This window comes from Rattus norvegicus, chromosome 16 (assembly GCF_036323735.1).
Source record: "Rattus norvegicus strain BN/NHsdMcwi chromosome 16, GRCr8, whole genome shotgun sequence".
Taxonomy (NCBI): domain Eukaryota; kingdom Metazoa; phylum Chordata; class Mammalia; order Rodentia; family Muridae; genus Rattus; species Rattus norvegicus.
The window spans coordinates 17,314,234-17,334,133 of NC_086034.1; the positions used below are offsets into that span (position 1 = coordinate 17,314,234).

Sequence of the window (19,900 nt, forward strand, 5' to 3'; positions counted from 1 at the left end):
CAAATAAAAAACGAGGGTCAGGGCTGGAGCGATGGCTCAGCTGTTAAGAGGATGGCAGCTCTTCCAGAGGACCTGAGTTCAATTCCCAGCAACCACATGGTGGCTCATAACCATCTGTAATGGGATCTGATTCCCTATTCTGGTGTGTCTGAAGACAGTGACAGTGGACTCATATACATAAAATCTTTAAAAAAAAAAAAAAAAACAAGAGGGTTACTATGACAAACTTGCCAAATGTGTCTACTCCTACACTTACCCCGGTGGCCTCATGAAAGTATTCCACCAACAGAGAATTGAAGAGTTCCACTCATCACCTAGGATCCTCTGACGCTTCAGATGAGGGCAGGCTTGTAGATCACTGAGCAGCCCACAAGGACAGTGTCCACTCCAAAGGGCCTTCATGGTGAGCAAGGCCCATCTTGAAGGGTACAAGAGTCCCCAAGACAGCATAGACAACAAGAGCATGTGGAAGAGGCCCAGGTATGTGAGGAGTGGGATCAAGGGCTTCTCATCCAGACTGTAGCCATCTGATTGGGCAGGCATAGTAAGCCCCTTCCACTCTAGCATCCCACAGATGCTTTGAGCTAAGGGATACTTCCTAGCTCTTCCATCAGCAAATCCTGGGCTTTGTCTTCCTGGCTTTGAGAGCACAATGTGCTCAAAGGTTACACTGCTGCCATTTGCTGTGGTTTTTGGCCCCTTCTCTGGTGGTGTGCATATTGGGGAAGCTCTGGGGTGCTTGGTCCCGCCCCAGCAGTAAAGCTTCTGTTTACTGTTAAGTTTCTTTTTTTTTCTTTTTGGAGCTGGGGACCGAACCCAGGGCCTTGCACTTCCTAGGCAAGCGCTCTACCACTGAGCTAAATCCCCAACCCCTACTGTTAAGTTTCTTAGTACCTGCAGGTGTCGATGCTTGAATGCTAGCATACAGACTTGTGAGCAGGCTAGCTTCGTCCACCCATGGTCACTGCTCAGAGCTAACCTGGAATATGGCCTCCTGGCTTGCTCTCTGGGGAAATGGCTGTGCTGCATGAGGTTTATTTGTGCAGTATTACCTTAGTGTCTGATAGATAATTTTTTAAAGAATTAATATTTTTTTGTTTTGCCTGTACGTATGTCTGCATGCATTGTCCAGGGAAGCCAGAAGAGGGTGCTGGATCCCCTAGAACTGGAGTTAAAATGTGAGCCACCATGTGGGTGCTGGGAATGGAACCTGGGTCCTGTGACAGCCAGGCATTTTCTGTTCATATGCAAAGTATCTGAAGGTAGCTTACAGTCTCCTGTTTGAGAGATGTGCACTATATGTCTGAAGCAGAGCCATGCTTTCAAAAACAGACAAAGCTAGTGGTGGCAGCATGCATCTTTAATCCTCACACTCGGGAGTCAGGGAAGAGAATCTGTGTGAGTTCGAGGCCAGCCTGGTCTACAGAGTGGGTTCCAGGACAACCAGGGCTACATGGAGAAACCCTGCCTCAAAAACAACAAAAGAAACATAAGGCAAGACACTCATTTGCATATAATTAAATCATTATGAAGTGTCTAATGGGTGAAAAGGTTCAGCAGATACAGCGCCTACTGCTCAGCCTGACCAAGTGGTCCCTGGGACCTACATGCGAGAAGGAACGAACCAGCTCCCCAAGTTGTCCTCTGACCCAGGTGGCATGGAACTGTCTGGGCCCATTGTTTGGCTTAGTTTGTTTTCTTGTGGGGATGGCAGGCCAGTGCTGCCACATCCAGTTTAGAAGTGTTTGGACCCAGCCTGAGACTCACTCAGAAAACCAAGAGTTGGCACACCCAGGGGCCCCGAGAGCTCAGGGAAAGCTTGCTTAGTCCTTTGCCCAGGGTGATGAGGGTGTCAGGTAGACAAAGCTTCCACTCCAGCCCTTAAACCTCAGTGCTAGCAAAGCCCAGATGGACAGTGCAGGCCGCCAGCCTAAGTCAGACGACTCCCCTCCCTCCCTCCCTCCCTCCCTCCCTCCCTCCCTCCCTCCCTCCCTGCCTCCCTGCCTCCCTCCCTCCCTCCCATCCTTTATCTTTTTTTTTTTAAAGATTTATTCATTTATTATATATAAGTACACTATAGCTGTCTTCAGATACACCAGAAGAGGGCATTGGATCTCCTTATAGATGGTTGTGAGCCACCATGTGGTTGCTGGGAATTGAACTCAGGACCTCTGGAAGAGTAGTCGGGTGCTCTTAACCGCTGAGCCATCTCTCCAGCCCCCATCCTTTATCTTAAATAGCCTGAATGGCCACCTTTGCCACTTGAGCCCTATAAATCAATTACTGCAGGATTGGATCTTGTTTCCCACAGGAGACAGACACATGCACCCATGCAGTTTTTCCTTCTTTCCATTCTTGGGGCTTCATTTTTGGTTTTGGTGACTTTCCCTGGGGGGTGGGTAATGATCAAATGTCTATTCACCCCTGACAAATCACCAGTCATAGACCAAAGAAAAGATTCCACCCAATCTAGTGGGGAGAACTGGCGAGGTTCTTGGTTGCATGGAGGGGTGTGAGACCAACAAGTGGGCTTCCTGTGCAGTTTGTAGGCTGCTGCCCCAGAGGTCCTCTCCCATAGCTTACTTCTGCTGCCTTACAACACTGGGGCAGGGCCTCCTCAGCTCAGAACTTTCTGGGCTTCTGAGTCTGATGAATTGCTGGATCTTCTCCTTCTCCTGTATTGCCTCACAATAATGTGCATGTGTTCTCTGATAGTTCAGAACTGAGAAGCCCATGATGGGGGTCCCTAGCATCCAGGCTCCTGCCAGAGTCTGGGGTGGAGAATCCACCTCCTTCCTGTATAAGCTGACACACAACCGAGGGGTTTGGTTAAAGGGAAGGTTTTTTTTTTTTTATTGTAGGGGTCTGTGTGTTTGTGTGTGTGTATGAGAGAGACAGAGTGGAGCAGTCTGAACAGGGCCATCAGATTGGATATGGCCAGGGCTGTTTGTGTGACAGGGGATAAATGAGAAAACGGGGTTGGAGAGATGGCTCAGCAGTTAAGAGCACTGGCTACTCTTCCAGAGGACTCAGGTTTGATTCCCAGCAACCACACAGCAGTTCACAACTGTCTGTAACTCCAGTGCTAGGAGAGCTGATGCCCTTTTCTGGCCTGCTTGGGCACTGCATGCATGCAGGCAAAACACCCACACAGGTAAAATAAAACAATTTAAATGTACTGTGTAAAATCGCCTTCAGAGCTCAGCATGGTGGGGCCCACCTGTCATCCTAGCCCTTGTATGGATGAGGCAGGGGACTCACAATCTTCCTAAAGACTTCATGCAGGGACTCCCTGCCATACACTACCTTTGCCTGTGTAGGAGTAGGAAACCTGACTGGTTGGAGTCATTCTAGGGTTAAAAAGCTCAATTTCAGGGGCTTGAAATCCCAGCAATCTATGCTCACTACAAGCTCAGGACTTGAAAGTCCACCAGTCCGTACTCTGAAAATCCCCACCCTGGAGCACTTCCTCCCCAAGAAACCTTATGTAAGCCTGCTGTTCGGCTCTCTCCTGCTCCCCTGCATGGGGTCACCTTCTGGATCACTGGTTGTTCAGCATCCCATCCTCCTGTTACCCCTGGTAAGCGTCCCCTTCTGTGAGTCTGAGGAAGGAACCCTGAGCATAAGCGCTCAGTAGTGGACCAAGTACCAAGCCCCAACCCAGTAAGAGAACAAGTGCCAGATGGCAAGATGTCGGATATTAACTCACGGCCGGGAAGCATGTCTACTCAAGAGAGAAATGTGTGCTGTTTGCAGAGAACATCAGTCTTTTAGATAAATGTTGTTGGGCAAGCGAGAGTAAGCAGGCAGATTATAGGGACCAATGAAAAGCAGCTAGCTTGACCTATACCAGTAGTTTATTTTTTTAAAGTTTGAAATAATAGACCTGCCTGCAGGTGTGACCCAGCTAGAATTCTACAAGCCACTTCCTTCCTGTCACTGTACCTTCCTCACAGTACATTGAACCTGTGTACCAAACTACTAACCCTTGGGTTGTTCTTCCCTTTAGAGAGGATGTTTTTCCCTAGGTTGCTTCAGTACCTGCAGCTATGACCTGTTCACCCACCCCATCTCCTGCAGTCTCTAAGGCTATGGCCGACCCTCTTCACTGAAGCCCCACGCCCACCCCCATCCCCGCTTGGAGCTAAGATCCTACAGCTTCCCTAGGCCCAGCTGGCTACTGCAATCCTTCCTCCTCTTTTCCATCTCCCCATCGAAGCTGCATGTAACTCCAGAGCTTCTCTGTGCTCTTGTGGCTTTTATGATACTATGTGACCCTGTTCTCCATCCCTTTCCCCTGGGTAAGACCTTGTTCCTAAACTTGTTCTTGTTGTTGCCTTCTGGGAAGCCTTGGGCCCCATCCAAAGCTCTGATACCAGACACTGAGTCCTGACACCATGGAGTGTAGTGAGGACCCACTAAACAGCTTCATCTTGTTTGGTCATCCCTGAGTCCTGGGAATGCCTGATTACAGGCTGCTGTGACCTTCTCCCCACACCACCCTTCCCATCCACAAAGCAGTGACGTCCATTCCCCCCTTGGGATGCCTCTCAGAAAACCTCCAGCCTCTCCACCTGGCACCTGACCTCAGTGGCCCAACCTTAGTTGCTTAGTTGCGTTTGCAGTCAGTATTCCTCAGATAATCAATCCAGAGGGCTGCCTAATGGCAACCTAGTTTCCAATGTTATTTGGAACCTTTACAACTGCTATGCATGACTGGGGAAAGGGAAAGACTACCTATGTCCAAACCTTCTCCTATTTCTGCTCCAAGCCCTCTCTCTGTTCTTCCAGACCCATCACCCAGCTCCTCCTACCCAGAATGCCCAAAACACTGCTTTCACTTGGCCTCAGCCCACAGCCCCTTCTCTGGCCCCTCCTGTCTCCCTTCTCCCTCGAAAGCCACAGGCCACACTAGTCAGATCTCTCACATTCAGCCACTGGTGGCACTTGGTTTGCTAGTCATTCCCACCTATGATGGAGCCGTCTCTGGAACTCCCCTTATCCAGTCCAACTGGCCACGGTTCTCCCTCTGCAGGAAGTGACAGGGTGGATGTCACAGGGTTGGGTACATGTCCCCTTCTCACTGAGTGAACTCTCTCCCATAGAAAAACGACTGGGAGCCAGGCAGCAGTGGCACAGGCACCACGCCTATAATCCCAGCATTCTAGAGGCAGAGGCAGGCAAATCTCTGAGTGAGGCCAGCCTGGTCTACAGAGCTTGTCCCGGGTCAGCCAGGGCTATGAAGAGGAAAGAAAGAAGATTAGTCCTATATCACTAATCCCTCCTTGCACGTCTGTTAAGGAATTCTAATACATTGCCAACTCATACAAACTTACTTTCCTGCTGTTTACAGGATTCTCACCACCAATCTCCCAAGGAGCACAGGCAAGGCTGGGACCTGGCTGAGGTGCATGCAGATGAAGTCCACCAAGGTAACGCTGCCCACCGGCTGGGTTGACGCGGTCCCCGATTAGGGTCCTGGGAGAAACTACAATATCCCAGGAGGCATTTTAGCTAGAGATCAATTTATTACCTGCCTCTGCCAGTGTCTGTAAAGTGGTAAATTATGAAAAAATGCAAGTGGTCATCTAGGACAAACATGAAAACCTATCTCAATCCTAGACTGTGTTAGAAAGCCCTCTTACACTATAACAATGTGGACCCTAAGACCCTATATAGGAAACAACTCCTGACTCGTCCCAGACTGTCCCTGGTATTAGTGCCAGACTAAAACACCCAGAGAAAGGCCCCCTACTCCACAGGCTTAGTCTTAGTGCTGGCCTTCAAGCTGTACCATGGGAGGGATGAAAGCCTGAAAACTCCAGGTGTGGTAGTGCACACCTTCAATCCCAGCACTTTGGCAGAGGCAGGTGGATCTCTGAGTTTGAGGCCAGCCTGGTCTACACAGTGAGTTCCAGGACACCTAGGGCTACACAGAGAAACTTTGTCTTGCAGAAACAAAACCTGATGTTAGCTAAGGCCTTTCAGCCTGCCATAGCAACTGCCCAGGATCTCTCACCTCCCAAAGCCCGAGAGCCTCCTGGCTCTACTTCAAATGCCAGCAGGAGGGTCACTGGGCCTAGGCCTGCCTGCCTGAGCACTCGTAAATCACCTCAACCAAACCCAAGGTGTCATCGAAGGGGATGTTGGCGTGTTGACTGCCCCCATATTCCTCACTATGCTGGGTCATTAGGCCCAGATTGCCACCTAGCCAATCTCTTAGGCCTGGCCATGGATGACTAAGGGGGCCTAGGCTTCCTTGGCCTGACCACCACCATTTCTGACAGGGAACCCCAGGTAGTCATCACAGTATGAAGGTCGTCCGTCTCCTCCCTTCTGGGCACTGGAGCCACTTACTTGGTTACAGAGTTCTGGGGGTCCGCTTCCCCTTTTTGTTCCTCTATTATCAGGGTATGGAGACAGCTTTAGCAACCTCACCATGGCTTTATCTTTAGTGGTATCTTCAGCTCTCTTACCCACTCCTTCCTACCTATACCAACCTGTCCTGTCCTCTTGCTGGGGAGGACCTTCTAACTGAAGAGGGAGCCCTGGCTGCTCCCCTCCGTCAAATCCCACAATCTGACAGCTTTTCACTTGACAGTATTTCAGGAACATCCCTAAGCATGGGACACCCCCAAACCCTCTACAGCCAAACACCATCCTCTCCTCACTCTCCAACTACAGAACCCTTTCTCTCCTGTCCAGGGCAGAAAATGACATGTTACCTGCCCCCATTTTGGTTGTTTAGAAAGTTTCATCTGTTTTGCTGTTTGCAGATGGGTATCTTTTCTGGTCTTTAAGTCTTGTGGCAAACGTGGGCGCTAAGATAGAAATGGATCAGACTCAGCTGAATGTATGAATGAGGGTAGCCGCCACAGGTTTTGTTTCTGACTGGTCTCCACTGAGTTCGTAGGCTCCCTGTATGATGTGTTTATTGGTTGTTTTTTCTTTCTCTGCTGCTGCCAGCTTCAGCCACCAATTCTAATAATGCTTGCCATGGATGCTTTGAGGACCAGGGCTCAGAATTTATCTCTAGGCTTTCTGGTCACTGGATTCAGTTTAGCAGGGATTCTGATGTCTTTTGAGTGTGCATAATATTAAAAGTGTTTTATGCTGTTCAGCTTAACTGGAAAACTAGCTCTGTAGCTGGGTTATGGCTCCCCTTCCTCCAGAGCCAAGCATCTTCACTTAAAGGTTGCCTCCAAAATTTCTTCCCTATCAAGTGAGGCGCATGACATGAGTGTAAAACAAGAAAAAAATATTTCAGGAAACATGCTTTGCAATGAATGCTCTCTGGTAATTGTTTAAATGGGAAAAGTAAAAGCGTTAAGTTCTGAGGGTCTAAGACTGTCTGAGCGTATAAGAACTAGTATTTGAAGGTATGTAAATGCATTGTAAAGATATAAGTAATGTAAGATAACTGTTCAGATTCCTTTCCCCCTCTAGTTTTTTGTTTTTTAAGATTTATTTTACACACACACACACACACACACACACACACACACACACACACTGTAGCTGTCTTTAGACACACCAGAAGAGGGCATTGGATCCTATTACAGATGGCTGTGAGCTACCATGTGGTTGCTGGGAATTGAACTCAGGCCCTCTGGAAGAGCAGTCAATGCTCTTAACCGCTGAGCCATCTCTCCAGCCTGTCCCCTCTACTTTGAAGATTCAAAAGTTTTAAGATTGATTAATGGAGTACTGATAAGCTGATAAAGCACTGATAACTATTACCAATCAAAAGATGGAGATTTTTAGATTTCCTTTGCTCGTCGTCTCAGTAGACTTACCGGTGCTTGTCATCAGTGCTGAAGCTCTGTCCAGCTCCTGGGACAGAGGACAGCTGTCAGGCTTTTTAACCCCAAGCTTTTGCTGTGACTCAGAGCTGTCACACCTGTTAGCTGTTCTTGTGACAATGTGTTCTTCAGGACAGATTACAAACTTAAAACTCCCATGTCTTCTCGTAAACAGAAAAAGTCATGTAAGCCCTGGGGAATCTACAAAGTCATAAGACTGGGGTCCACCTCTCACAGTCAGACAGACTCCAGGTAAGTATAGCGTAAGTCTCCCCACCTGCCTACTCTTGAGGGTAGGACCTCCCCTTCCCCACAACCAGGACTGAAAATTCCCACGTGTATGATTTTCATTTAAGTTCCTAAACTTTAACCTCTGTCCCTAGTCTGTATCTATCTCAGCAGATCTCCTCTCAGCTGACAGCATCCAGAAATCAGCTGCTGATAAACTGCTCCAAATGGCTGTGAGCCCTGGGCCTGCTGAGGCTGGTCCAGCCGATGTGATTCTCCTGGTCTCTTCAGCTAAGTCAGTGAACCAGATGCTTCTGATGAACGCTTTACTGCCTGAATGCCCTCCCAGCCTTTGACTAGCATTTTTGGCCCTGACTATAATGTTCTAATTTCAGCAGAAAGTAGTTACAGACAAGAGCATGTTACCTCTTATCCTCTGCAAAAGAAAAACTCCTTGGCAGAGAGGACAAAATGACTACCTAAAATGCCTATTGGCATAACAGGAAATGTCTTAGGGTTTTACTGCTGTGAACAGACCATGACCAAGGTAACTCTCATAAGGATAACATCTAATTGGGGGCTGGCTTACAGGTTTAGAGGTTCAATTCATGATCACCAAGGCAGGAGCATGGCAGTGTCCAGGCAGTCATGGTGCAGGAGGAGCTGAGAGTTCTACATCTTCATCTGAAGGCTGCTAGAAGACTGACTTCCAGGCAGCTAAGGATGAGGGTCTTAAAGCCCACAACCACAGTGACACACCCACTCCAACAAGGCCACACCTCCTAATAGTGCCACTCCTTGAGCCAAGCACATTCCAGCCACCACATTCTACTCCCTGGCTCCCATAGGCTTATTCTATTGGGGGAGGGGGGGCACACCTAAACACAACATAGTGCAAAATACATTTAGTTCAACTTCGAAAATCTTAGTCTATAGCAGTCTCAACAATGTTCTAAGTCCAAAGTTCAGAGTCTCTTCTGAGATTCATCCAATCACTTAACTGTAATCCCCAAAGCAAGAGAGTGAACCAGCTGGACAAACTCCAAACTCTGCATCTCCGTGTCTGATGTCAAAGTGCTCTTCAGATCTCCAGCTCCTTTTTCATCTGTGTTGATTGAAACAAACTTCTCTTGGGCTGGTTCCACTCCGTTAGCAGCTTCCCTCAGCAGGCATCACACGGCTCTGGCATCTTTAACATCTTGGAGTCTCCAAGGCAACTTTAGTGCTTCAGCTTCTTGTTCCAATGTCTGGGATCCACACATGATCTGGGTTCCAAAGGGCTTGGGTCACATCTCCAGTTCTGCTCTCTGGAGCACTCTGAGCTCAGGTTGACTGATCCACTTCACCGCCGCTGCTGTTCTTGGTGATCATCCCATGGTACTGGCATCTGCAATATGCTGGAGTCTTTGGCTGCAACTAGGCTTCACCAATAGCCACTCATAGGCTCTCGTCATGGTGCCAAACCTCAGTTGCTCTTCATGACCTCTTCAAGGAGGTCATTGAAAGTGGTACCTTCAAAACTAGTACCACCTACATGATTCTTACACATTACCAAGTCTACCTTGGTTATCTCTAGAAAAGTTTCTTTTTTGTGCTCTTAGAAAACACTGAAATCTTACCTCAGTGATGCTGGTCTCTTCTTTTTTTTTTTTTTTTTTTTTTTTGGTTCTTTTTTTCGGAGCTGGGGACCGAACCCAGGGCCTTGCGCTTCCTAGGTAAGCGCTCTACCACTGAGCTAAATCCCCAGCCCCGATGCTGGTCTCTTCTTAACCACCACTAATGTCTCAGCTCCAGCGGACCAGCATCAATTTTCCCAGTAGTCCCTTCTATTTTTGACTCTAGAGATATATGGCTGAAACTGCCGCGTTCTGCTGCTTGCTGGGGCTGGAACATGGCTCCCCTCATTCTATCACCAAGCTTCCTGTTTTCCAATTCCCTCACTGCCTAAGCTGGGCTGTCCTGGAATGTGCTCTGTAGATTGACCTTGAACTCAAGAGATCTGCATGGCTCTGCCTCCTGGACACTGGCCTCAAACACGGGCACCACAACATTAAGCCTAAGCTTTTCTCTACTTGGAGCTTGCTCCATACCAGGCTGGCCTTGAACTCAAGAGGTCTGCCTCTCCCTCTTGGGAGTGTGTACCACCTGCTTGGACCTAAGTTTATCTGGATAGGATCTTGCCCCAAGGTCCCCACTTCCTTAATCTGCTGGCGCTCCTTTATTACTTGAGCTATGCATTTTATACTTCTATCTCAGCCTGCTCCTCCTTTTCATTAAAATGCTCTTCATCAGACTAAACCAGAGAACAAGGTCTCTGCTGGGCTCTTTTTTGAAATTTCCTTTGTCAATGCAATTAATAGAAATCTCTTTATCTTATTTACTAGCCTCAGGAAGACTCTTCAGAGAAAAGCAAAAAGCAGCCACATTCTTCACCAAAATACCACAAAAACAGGCTCTAGGCCACATACTGAAACTCTTTTCCACTGAAACCACTTGGGCCAGGTCTGCACAGTTCAAATCACTCTCAGCAACAAAGTCTTCCATGTTCCTATGAGGATAGCCCATTAAGTCCCACTTAAAGCATTCCGCTGCTTTCCAAACCCAAAGTCCCCAAATCCACATTCCTCCAATATAAACAGGGTCAAGCCTATCATAACAATACCCCACTTCTAGTACCAACTTCTCTTATGGTTTTACTGCCACGAACAGACACCATGACCAAGGAAAGTCGTGTAAGGACAGCATTTAATTGGGGCTGGCTTATGGGTTCAGAAGTTCAGCCCATTATCAGGATGGTAGCATTCAGGCAGGCATGGTGCGAGAGGAGCTGAGAGTTCTACATCTTCATCTGAAGGCTGCTAGGAGAATACTGACTTCCATGCAGCTAGGACGAGGGTCCTATTCTACATCCACAGTGACACACTTCTTTCAACAAGGCCACACTTCCTAATATTGCCACTTCCCTGGCCAAACATATTTAAACCACCACAGAAAAGGTGTCTGTTAAAACCAAATAGACCCAAATCCATCAATAGGTAGATTCATTCACTTACAACGTTCTGCAACATGATAGGGTACTTGACCTGCTTTTTGCAGGACACATAAGCTATTGTCTGACTTTAAGAAATTTGTTTCCATGCAAACAACTTTCTTTTTTGAAAGATTTATTTATTTATTTAATGTAGGGGAGCACACTGTCACTGTCCTCAGACACCAGAAGAGGGCATTGGATCCCATTACACATGTGGTTGCTGGGAACTGAATTCAGGACCTCTGGAAGAGCAGTCAGCGCTCTTAACCACTGAGCCATCTCTCCAGCTCCCATGCAAACAACTTAAAAACCATTAGAAAATCGATGAGGATTAGATCTACCAACAGTGAAGAGAAGTGGCCTTTGCCGCCTCCTAAGGGGGAGTGCTGTTTCCGTGTCAGTCTGTTAGCTACAGTAATGCCAAGATCTGACAACGCCAGATGTCCAAAAATTAAATAAAGAACAGCTCCACGCCTCTGGCTGATGGATGATCACTGGTGATCCTGTATGGAACTGGATACTACCCTCCCTAACCCCGCTTCTCCACCAAACTGTAGGGGCCAGAGACCTATAACCCTTGAGCATGCTCTGATGGTGAAGATCATGCTCACCCCCTGGACTTAAAACCCCACAGAGCAGGAAGTAGTTTAATGATAATGTCCTCTTTCCTGATTCCTGGTTAGTTATCAATACCAAACATAAAAGGGAGGAATAGCCTGCCCCTGGCTTGACCCCGGCTCCTGAGACTAGGAAATCCCTTTCCTTGGGGTTCAGCATTAACATCGAACAATGCTTAGGACAGCTCTGTACTTTTCTACTTCTTCATGCACTGTGCATGTTCCTAAAGCCTAGAGAACCCTTCCCCTGCACCCTGCCCTCTGCTGTAGCTGTTCCACCCAGAGGCAATCACCGTTCTGTCTCTCTCCATAAATCTTCTGTGAGGTTTGCTGTGTGGTGTGACTTTGTGGTATTTCTTGGTTCCCAACTGCCAGGATACCCTTGTGCCAGAAAACCCCTTAGGGAGTCCTGCTCTGAGGGAACCCTTCCCTTTTTTCCAGGGTGGAGCAGGTCTCTCCTTGATGACATTTAATGCTTATTATAGGCTAGCCTAGGTGGTGAGACCATCCCTCAAAAAAATGCCCCACACACTCAACAAACAGCCAGGCCTGTAGTAGTGCAGGCCTGTAGTTTCAGACCTTGTGAGGCTGGAGAAATGGATTAACTGCAGCTGGGGCTTCTGTGCTGCCTTGAATGAGACCACATAGACTCAGGCATTTAACACTTGGTCCCCAGTTGGTTGAGATGTTTGGAAAGGTTTGGGGGTGTGGTCTCATGAAGAAGTAGCATTGGAGCCAGAAAATTCTTCCTTCCAGAAGTCACTTTTAGTCCTGGTGTTTTTTGTTTTAGGCAGGGTTTCTCATCGTAGCCTTAGTTGTGACACTATTCTTGGTTGTCAACCTGACATCCAGAAATGGAGGGTACACCTATGACAGATAGTCTGCACCTCTGAAGAGAGAAGACAGGTTTTTTGATCTGAATCTTGAGGTGGGAAGACACACATCTTTAACCTGGGCAACACCTTCTGCTGGAAGCTCATATAGGGACACAGAAGAAAGAAGCTTTTGCTCTTTGCCTGCTTGTTCTTGCCTTTTTAGCACATCCATTCCTTTACTAACACTGGAGCCTACTTCTCCAGGTCCAGCAGATACAGAAGAGCAGATGGGAGACCCGGCCTTGTGGGATGGAGTAACTACTGGATTCCTGGACTTTCCATCCACAGCTGGCTGTTGTTGGACGAGCTCGACTGCAACCTGTGAGTCATTCCAACGAATTCCCTTTACACGTATAATGGAATCCTCACCTCTGTGACTCTAGAGAACCCCGTTCCAGCTGTCCTCAAACTTAGACCAGGCTGGCCTTGAACTTATTCATCTACTTGCTGGGATTGATGTTGTGCACCACAGTGGCATGGCTTAGTCATGGTGTTTAATCACAGCAACAGAAAAGTAACTAGGAAGTTGGTAGCTGGGTGGTGGCAGTGTATGCTTTTAGTCCCAGCATTTGGGAGGAAGGCAGAGGCAGGCAGCTCTCTGAGATCTCTGAGGCTGGTCTACAGAACAAATTCCAGGACAGCCATGGCCACACAGTGAAACTCTGTCTTGAAAAAACAAAACAAAACAGCCACAAAAAAAAAAAAAAAAAGAAGAAGAAGAAGAAGAAGAAGTTAGAACTAGAGTGTGGGCTGTTGCTGTAATAGACCTGACCTTGTTTTTTTGAAGAGCGTGGAAGACTTAGTAATTCCGGACTAAAGGTAGCAGTTGACCCCTTGACCCCTGAAAGAAAGTATAAAGATCACCGTAGTCCAGCGAGCAATGTGGGCTGTGACGGCCCAGCTCCAAAGGTCTCAGAGGGAACAGCAGTGGCGACTAGGCAGGCGTCATCCCTGGACGGCTTTGGCAGAGGATGTGCTTGCCTTCTGCCCTTGTCTGGAGAACTTGCCTGAGTCTAAACTTAAAAGCAGAGGTTAACATTTCTTTGGTGGAGGAATTCCAAACATATGTTGAGTCTATGGTTATTGTTGCCAATGCTTATGTAGGTCTTCAATGAGAAGGGGCAATGAGACAGAAACAAACATAACATGTATATATTGAAGAGAAGGAAAAGACCCTGGAGGCTTAGTATTACACAGAAGGCTGGAACTGAGATCAGCACCAGGAAGGACAGGCCTGCTCTGCCCAAGAGAACAAAGGGAATGAGGTCCCCCAAGCAAATCCACCCAGGTAAGCTCTCTTTCTGCAAGGCAAAGGTAGCCTGTGGCAGGGGAATTCCTGTTTGAAGTCCTTAATTCACTGTGTGAAGCTGTGAAAGTGAAGTCTGGGCTGCACTGAAAATTCCAAGCTATGGGAGATGCCAGATTCATGGGACACCCGCCAAGGAGCGCCGCACACAGGAAATGAAACCATCCTGAGTTCTGTGCTGCAGGGCAGCGAGGCTGGACACACAGAGCCATCTCAGCCACTGACATCAGACATAGAACTACACACAGGCTTTAGAGCTCACGTGTTGCTTTTGGTCTTTTAGTCGTTTTTCACCAAGCCCCCATTCCTTCTTTTTGGAATGGTAATATATTCTGTGCCACTGTATGTGAGAACTGTGTAATTTGCCTTTTGATTTTACAGGCGATTACAATTAAGAGATTGTTTTGAGTCTCAGAAGCGTCTGTGGGCTTTTGAGCAGTGTTGAGACTGAGAAAGACTATGGGAACTTTTGATCTGAATGTAGACTGCAGTTTGCTATGGTTATGGAGTCAAGTGGAATGTGGTGGTTTGAATGACAATGGCTTTTTTTTTTTCTTTTTTTCGGAGCTGGGGACCGAACCCAGGGTCTTGCGCTTGCTAGGCAAGTGCTCTACCACTGAGCCAAATCCCCAACCCCGACAATGGCTTCTTAAAAGATGTTTGAGCATTTGGTCCCTGATTCCGGGTGCTGTTTGGGTAGGCTCAGGAGGCTGTCTTTCTGGAAGCATGTCACTACTTCCTGCTTATTAAGGGTGCTGAGTTCCTGGGGGCAAGTTTGATCTTCACAGTCAGGATATCTAATTTCTTCTTTGCACACAACTACTTAAGAAACCACAACCAACAGCAAACAAAGCACCAGCCTACCAACCAACCATCTACCCCTCTGAGGCCCTAGCACTTACACCCCCTCTGAAAAGCCCCCAGAATTCAAAACCCACACAACTGCAGACACTATCTGTAGCTGGCAAAAATGATGCTTCTGCCAGAACATGAGGCAAATCATAGTCGGCCCCTGTGGCTGGTCGGACGCACACCCCTGAAGCACAGTCTGAAGCAACCCTATACCTCGGATTAAAATGAAAACATACTCTTGTAGTATTTCTGCCTTTCGTTTTGCTTTTCTAAAGAAGCCGAGTTCTCACTGGTGTTGAGTGACAGTTCACTGCAGCCCTAGGTGTCCTATTTGTTTCTACGTCTGATACTCACCTAGCTTACTGCTGACTTCTGCTCTGACAGCGCTGCCATGGACTGATTCCTGTGCTGTGAATGCATTTGTCTGCTCCAGCTGCTTTCTTTGCAAATCCCTTAATTTTTTTTTTTAAGAACTCTTAACTGCTGAGTCATTTTTCCTATCCCTTGCTCTATATCCTTTTTAAAAAAATTTATTTAGGGGTTGGGGATTTGGCTCAGTGGCAGAGCGCTTGCCTAGGAAGCGCAAGGCCCTGGGTTCGGTCCCCAGCTCTGAAAAAAAAAATTATTTATTTTATGCATATGAGTATACTGTAGCCATCTTCAGAGACATTGGACATCCAAAGGGCATTGGATTCCATCACAGATGGTTGTGAGCTACCATTGTGGTTGCTGGGATTTGAACTCAGGACTTCTGGAAGAGAAGTCAGTGCTCTTAACCTCTGAGCCATCTCTCCAGCACCAATCCTTGGAATTTTAAACCGAGTCAGTCTATAGAACACTGAAAGGTCTCAATTGAAATACCTTTCAGACCTGCCACAGTTGTCCGGTATAGGGTCATCTTTCCCTTCACTGCTACTCCAGCTGCACTCTGCTTCAGAAATTGTCTCTGTGTCCCTTGAAGATATCCTTGGTTGAAATAGGGTCTCACCACATAGCCCCACAGGCCTCCCAAGTCACTGTCCTCCTCTCCCTTGGTGTGCACCACACCCAGCTTACAGTCCTGTTTTCCTGAGGGCCAGGCAGTCTGGCTGAGTGCTTAGCTTCAAAACTAGAGACCAAAGAGCAAGCTTGTACATTCTGAATTTGGATATGGACAAGCACTAGAATACCTTACATGTCTGTGAACTCCCTTCAGAGTTAATCAAAACTTTAATTACTTCCATTATAAGTGTTTTCCTTTTATGTGTAGGAGTGGTTTTGCCTTCATGTATGTCTGTGTACCACATGCATGTCTAGTGCCCTTGTGGCCAGGTGACTTCAAATCTTTGGAACTGGAGTTCCATTGTTATGAGCCACCATGTATGTGTACTGGGAATAGAATCTGGGTTCTCTTGAAGAGCAGCCAGTGCTCTTAACATCTGTGTCATCTCTCTAGCCCCCACACTCCTACTTTCAGAGACAGTTTCATAGTCAAAGCCCAGGCTGGCCTCAAATGCAACATGAAGCCATATTGCACCTGAATTCTTGGTTCTCTTGTCTCCATTTTCTGACCATTGGGATCACAGAAGTGAGTTAATAGGTCCAGCTAGTGTCACTTTTAAACAGGAACACACTTGAGTCTCAGGCAAGAGGATTACAAGTTCAAGCCTAGCCTGGGATACAGAAGGAGACCCTCTCAAAAAAGCAGAACCAGATGGCCAGATGGTTCAGCAGGTACAGCCACTTACTCAGCCAAGCCTAAGATGATTCCCCAGGATGGTGGAAGAAGAGAATTGACTCTTGGCAGTGGTCCCCCTGCATAGGTGTAACACACAAACACTATTATATATACACAAACAACCAAACTTAAGTAAATGAACAAGTAGAATAAAGTTGTGTGCATAGGACTCCACAATATTGTAGTCATGCACTCTGAAGGCAGAGGAAGGTGGACCTCTATGTGTTTGAGGGCAGCTTGGTCTATAAAATGAGTTTCAGATCAGCCAGAACTACACAAAGAAACCCTTTCTTGAAAAAAACAAATCAAGAAAATGGGTTGGAGAGATGGCTTGACTGTTATGAATGCTAGCTGCTTGTCCAGAATTCAACTCCCCATACCTATATGACGACCTTGAACTCAAGAAATCCTCCTGAGTGCTACTATTAAAGGCTATTGCTTTTTCTTTTTTCTTTTTTTTTCTTTTTTCTTTTTTTTTCAGAGCTGGGGACCGAACCCAGGGCCTGGCGTTTGCTAGGCAAGCGCTCTACCACTGAGCTAAATCCCCAACCCCGGCTATTGCTAAGCATAGAAATTAACCATGAAGAAAATAAAATGAGAGGCTGGAGAGATGGCTCAGCGGTTAAGAGCACTGTCTGTTCTTCCAGAGGTCCTGAGTTCAATTCCCAGCAACCACATGGTGGCTCACAACCACTTATAATGGGATCTGATGCCCTCTTCTGGTGTGTCTGAAGACAGGGACAGTTTACTTATAGATAATAAATAAATCTTAAAGGGGAGAAAAAGAGAAGTGCCAGGTCTGGTGGGTGGTGCGTGCCTGTAATTCTAGTGCTTGAGGAGGTGGAGGCAGCATGAGGAGCTCAAGGCCAGAGCTGTGAGATGAGGCAGCAGTTAAGAGCACTTGTTGTCCAAGAAGGACCAAGATTCAATCCCCAGTATGTACTCACAACTGTATATAATTCTAGCTCCAGGGACCTGACAACTACTTCTGGCCTCTGTAGACACTAGGTACACATAGGTGCACAGATATACTACAGGCAAAACATTAATATCAAAAAAGAAAAAGTTTCAAGGCTTGCCTAGACTACATATAGTCTCAAAATCTGGGGAGAAATCTAAAATAGCAAAGTCAACAGGTAAATTGAATACTGTCCAAGATGTTTTCCTGATTTGATCCATGCAAAACTACTTGCCAGCTTAATCTATACTTGTTCTGATAAAAGGCATACTCTACCACTGAATAAACAGGATAGCAGGTCTGCAGGGCAGGATGATGCACTTAATTCCAGCTCTTGGGCAGCAGACTCAGGTGGATCTCTGTGAGTTTGAGGCTAGCCTGGTCTCCATAGCAAGTTTCAAACTAGCCAGAACTGAATAGTGAGATCCAGGCCAGCCACAGTGAGATCCTATATAAGGGGAGGAAAAAACCAAAATCAACTATTAAGTAATAAAAGACAGTAAGTTGGCATACACGAAACCCTGCACCAGGGAGACACTGATAGGAACAAAACGTTTGAGACCAGTTCAGGCTTCATAAACCCTGCTGAAAAGCACCGAACTAGGAGCCAATGTTGATGGATGACCTTGTTTATTTTGCTTATCTGGTGAGAAGTGAGTCTTCAAAATGGGCTGCTTTCCAATTTGGACCATGAACTCCAAACACGTGCCAGGGAGAGAGTGTATTTGTTCGTGTTCATTGTACTGGTGTAATGAAAAGTTCTCTGTCACATAAAGAATCAAGAAACCAGCCATGCTTTTATTTTCTGGGTGGATGGGTGGGAGAGAACTAGTCTGGAACTCACTGTGTAGACCAAGCTGGCCTGAACTCCAGAAACCCTCCAGCCTCCCGAGCGTTGGAAAAAAATGCCTGGTTCCCCACCTCCCTCCAGCACTCCCTAGAAGTATAACAAATTAAAATTAACAGGTGTCCCGCAGCTCTCAGGAGTACATGTGATTTTCATTACCTGTTTCCCTTCCGTTTCATGTCTGGATTTTTAAGGTTACGACACAAAACGAAAGTTATTTCTCCCGAAGCCACTGTAATACAGTGCGCTAAACTCGGAGCCCGCCCTCCCACTCCACCTGCCGGAGACCACAGCCCTTATACTTGATATCCTTCGTTTCTTGGTTTGACCTAAAACTCACGGTGACCTTGGCGCTTCCCTTCCTCCTCGGTGAGGCGTTCCTGTTTTCCAGTGGCTGGGGTGCAAAGCAGGGATCGTTCCGTCCGCTCCGAATGCGGAGGGGACGATGCTGAGCGATGGTTCCGCATCCTGTTGTGCAGACAAAGACTGGCCACCTCCAGTTCGCCTCTCAGGAGGGCTACAAGAGCGGTGCTTCAACGCAAGGCCCTGGGTTCGGTCCCCAGCTCCGAAAAAAAGAATTAAAAAAAAAAAAAAAAGAGCGGTGCTTCTTCTTGAGTTCCAGCCCCTCGTGGATGCACAGCCAAGGTGTCAGCGTCGCGCATGCCTTGCAGACTCGAGCCCTCGGCGGAGGCGGCAGCTCCCATACGTGCCCTTAGGTCCCAGCAGCGCGCGGGTCACATGGGGACACTCACTGCCCTGCAGATCCGCGCCTGGGGCCTCTGCAGCGGCGACGGCTGCGCCTAGATTCTCCGAGCTACTCGCCGCACGGGTCTCAACGCAGACAACCGCTGCCCTTCTTAGTGTCCCTATGGCCGCTCCAATCCTCTGATTCCTCAAAGCTAGAGGTCCTCATCCGGTGGAGGGTCTTACCATTCCGCAACCCCAAAGCAGTTAGCAGGAAGAGCCGGTGTTCCAGGACTTGGCATGTGAGCTTCCGTTAGGAAGCCCCGCCCCCTAGTCCGGAGTGGGCGTGACCTTCGGATAGCGTCCGTTGCCACGCCCAACCGTCTCCCAACGGCTCTCTGGATCCGGCCTTAGAACCCGGCGGCAGGACCTGATAAGTGCGCATGCGTGCGCGTGCGCAGAATCAATGGGCGGGGCTCACAAGCCGGCCCCTCCCAAACCCGGCGTCTCCACCCGCCCCCATCTCCCAACCTCCTCAGCGTGGCGCCGACGCTGCGTGCGGCGCGGGTTACCCAGAGTGCTCAGCGCGGGGGCAGCTCACTGGAGTTTGGTTCTCGAGGCGGCGGCGGCGGCGGTAGTGGCGGAGGCTTCTCCGTCGGCTCCTCCTCCTCCTTGCTCGGCGGTGGCGGCGGCGGTCCGGGGCCTGAGCTCCGGTCCCCTCCGCTTTCCTCCGTCCTCCGCCATCTCCCCGAGCGCCTCGACCTCCTCTGGCGCCGCGGGGAACATGCGGCTCCGTTCCCGGAGGCCGGCGAGTGACTGACCTGCGTCCCCCCTCCTCAGCCTGCCCGCCCGCCGGCCCGGCCGCTCCCCCCCGCTTCGCCCAGGCAATGACAGCGGCTCCGGCGTCTCCGCAGCAGATGAGGGACCGGCTGCTACAGGCCATCGACTCCCAGAGCAACGTAAGTGACTGCCGCGCGATCGGG

The 19,900-nt window shown here is 48.3% G+C and overlaps 1 protein-coding gene and 1 long non-coding RNA gene across 2 annotated transcripts in view; one reads left to right on the forward strand and one right to left on the reverse strand.

The window, feature by feature from the left end:
• Positions 1 to 3,839: 3,839 nt before the first annotated feature.
• On the reverse strand, positions 3,840 to 19,425 carry LOC120097450 (uncharacterized). Its single transcript, XR_010058628.1, has 2 exons — positions 18,574 to 19,425; positions 3,840 to 5,478 (listed from the first exon to the last, which is right to left on the reverse strand). It is a non-coding gene; the product is annotated as an uncharacterized LOC120097450 (long non-coding RNA).
• A 111-nt stretch (positions 19,426 to 19,536) lies between these two features.
• Positions 19,537 to 19,900, forward strand: part of Med26 (mediator complex subunit 26) — a 51,028-nt gene continuing 50,664 nt past the window's right edge. The window contains 1 exon segment of the mRNA NM_001107300.3: positions 19,537 to 19,876. Coding sequence (NP_001100770.2) covers positions 19,805 to 19,876 — 72 coding nt within the window. The 5' untranslated portion in view covers positions 19,537 to 19,804.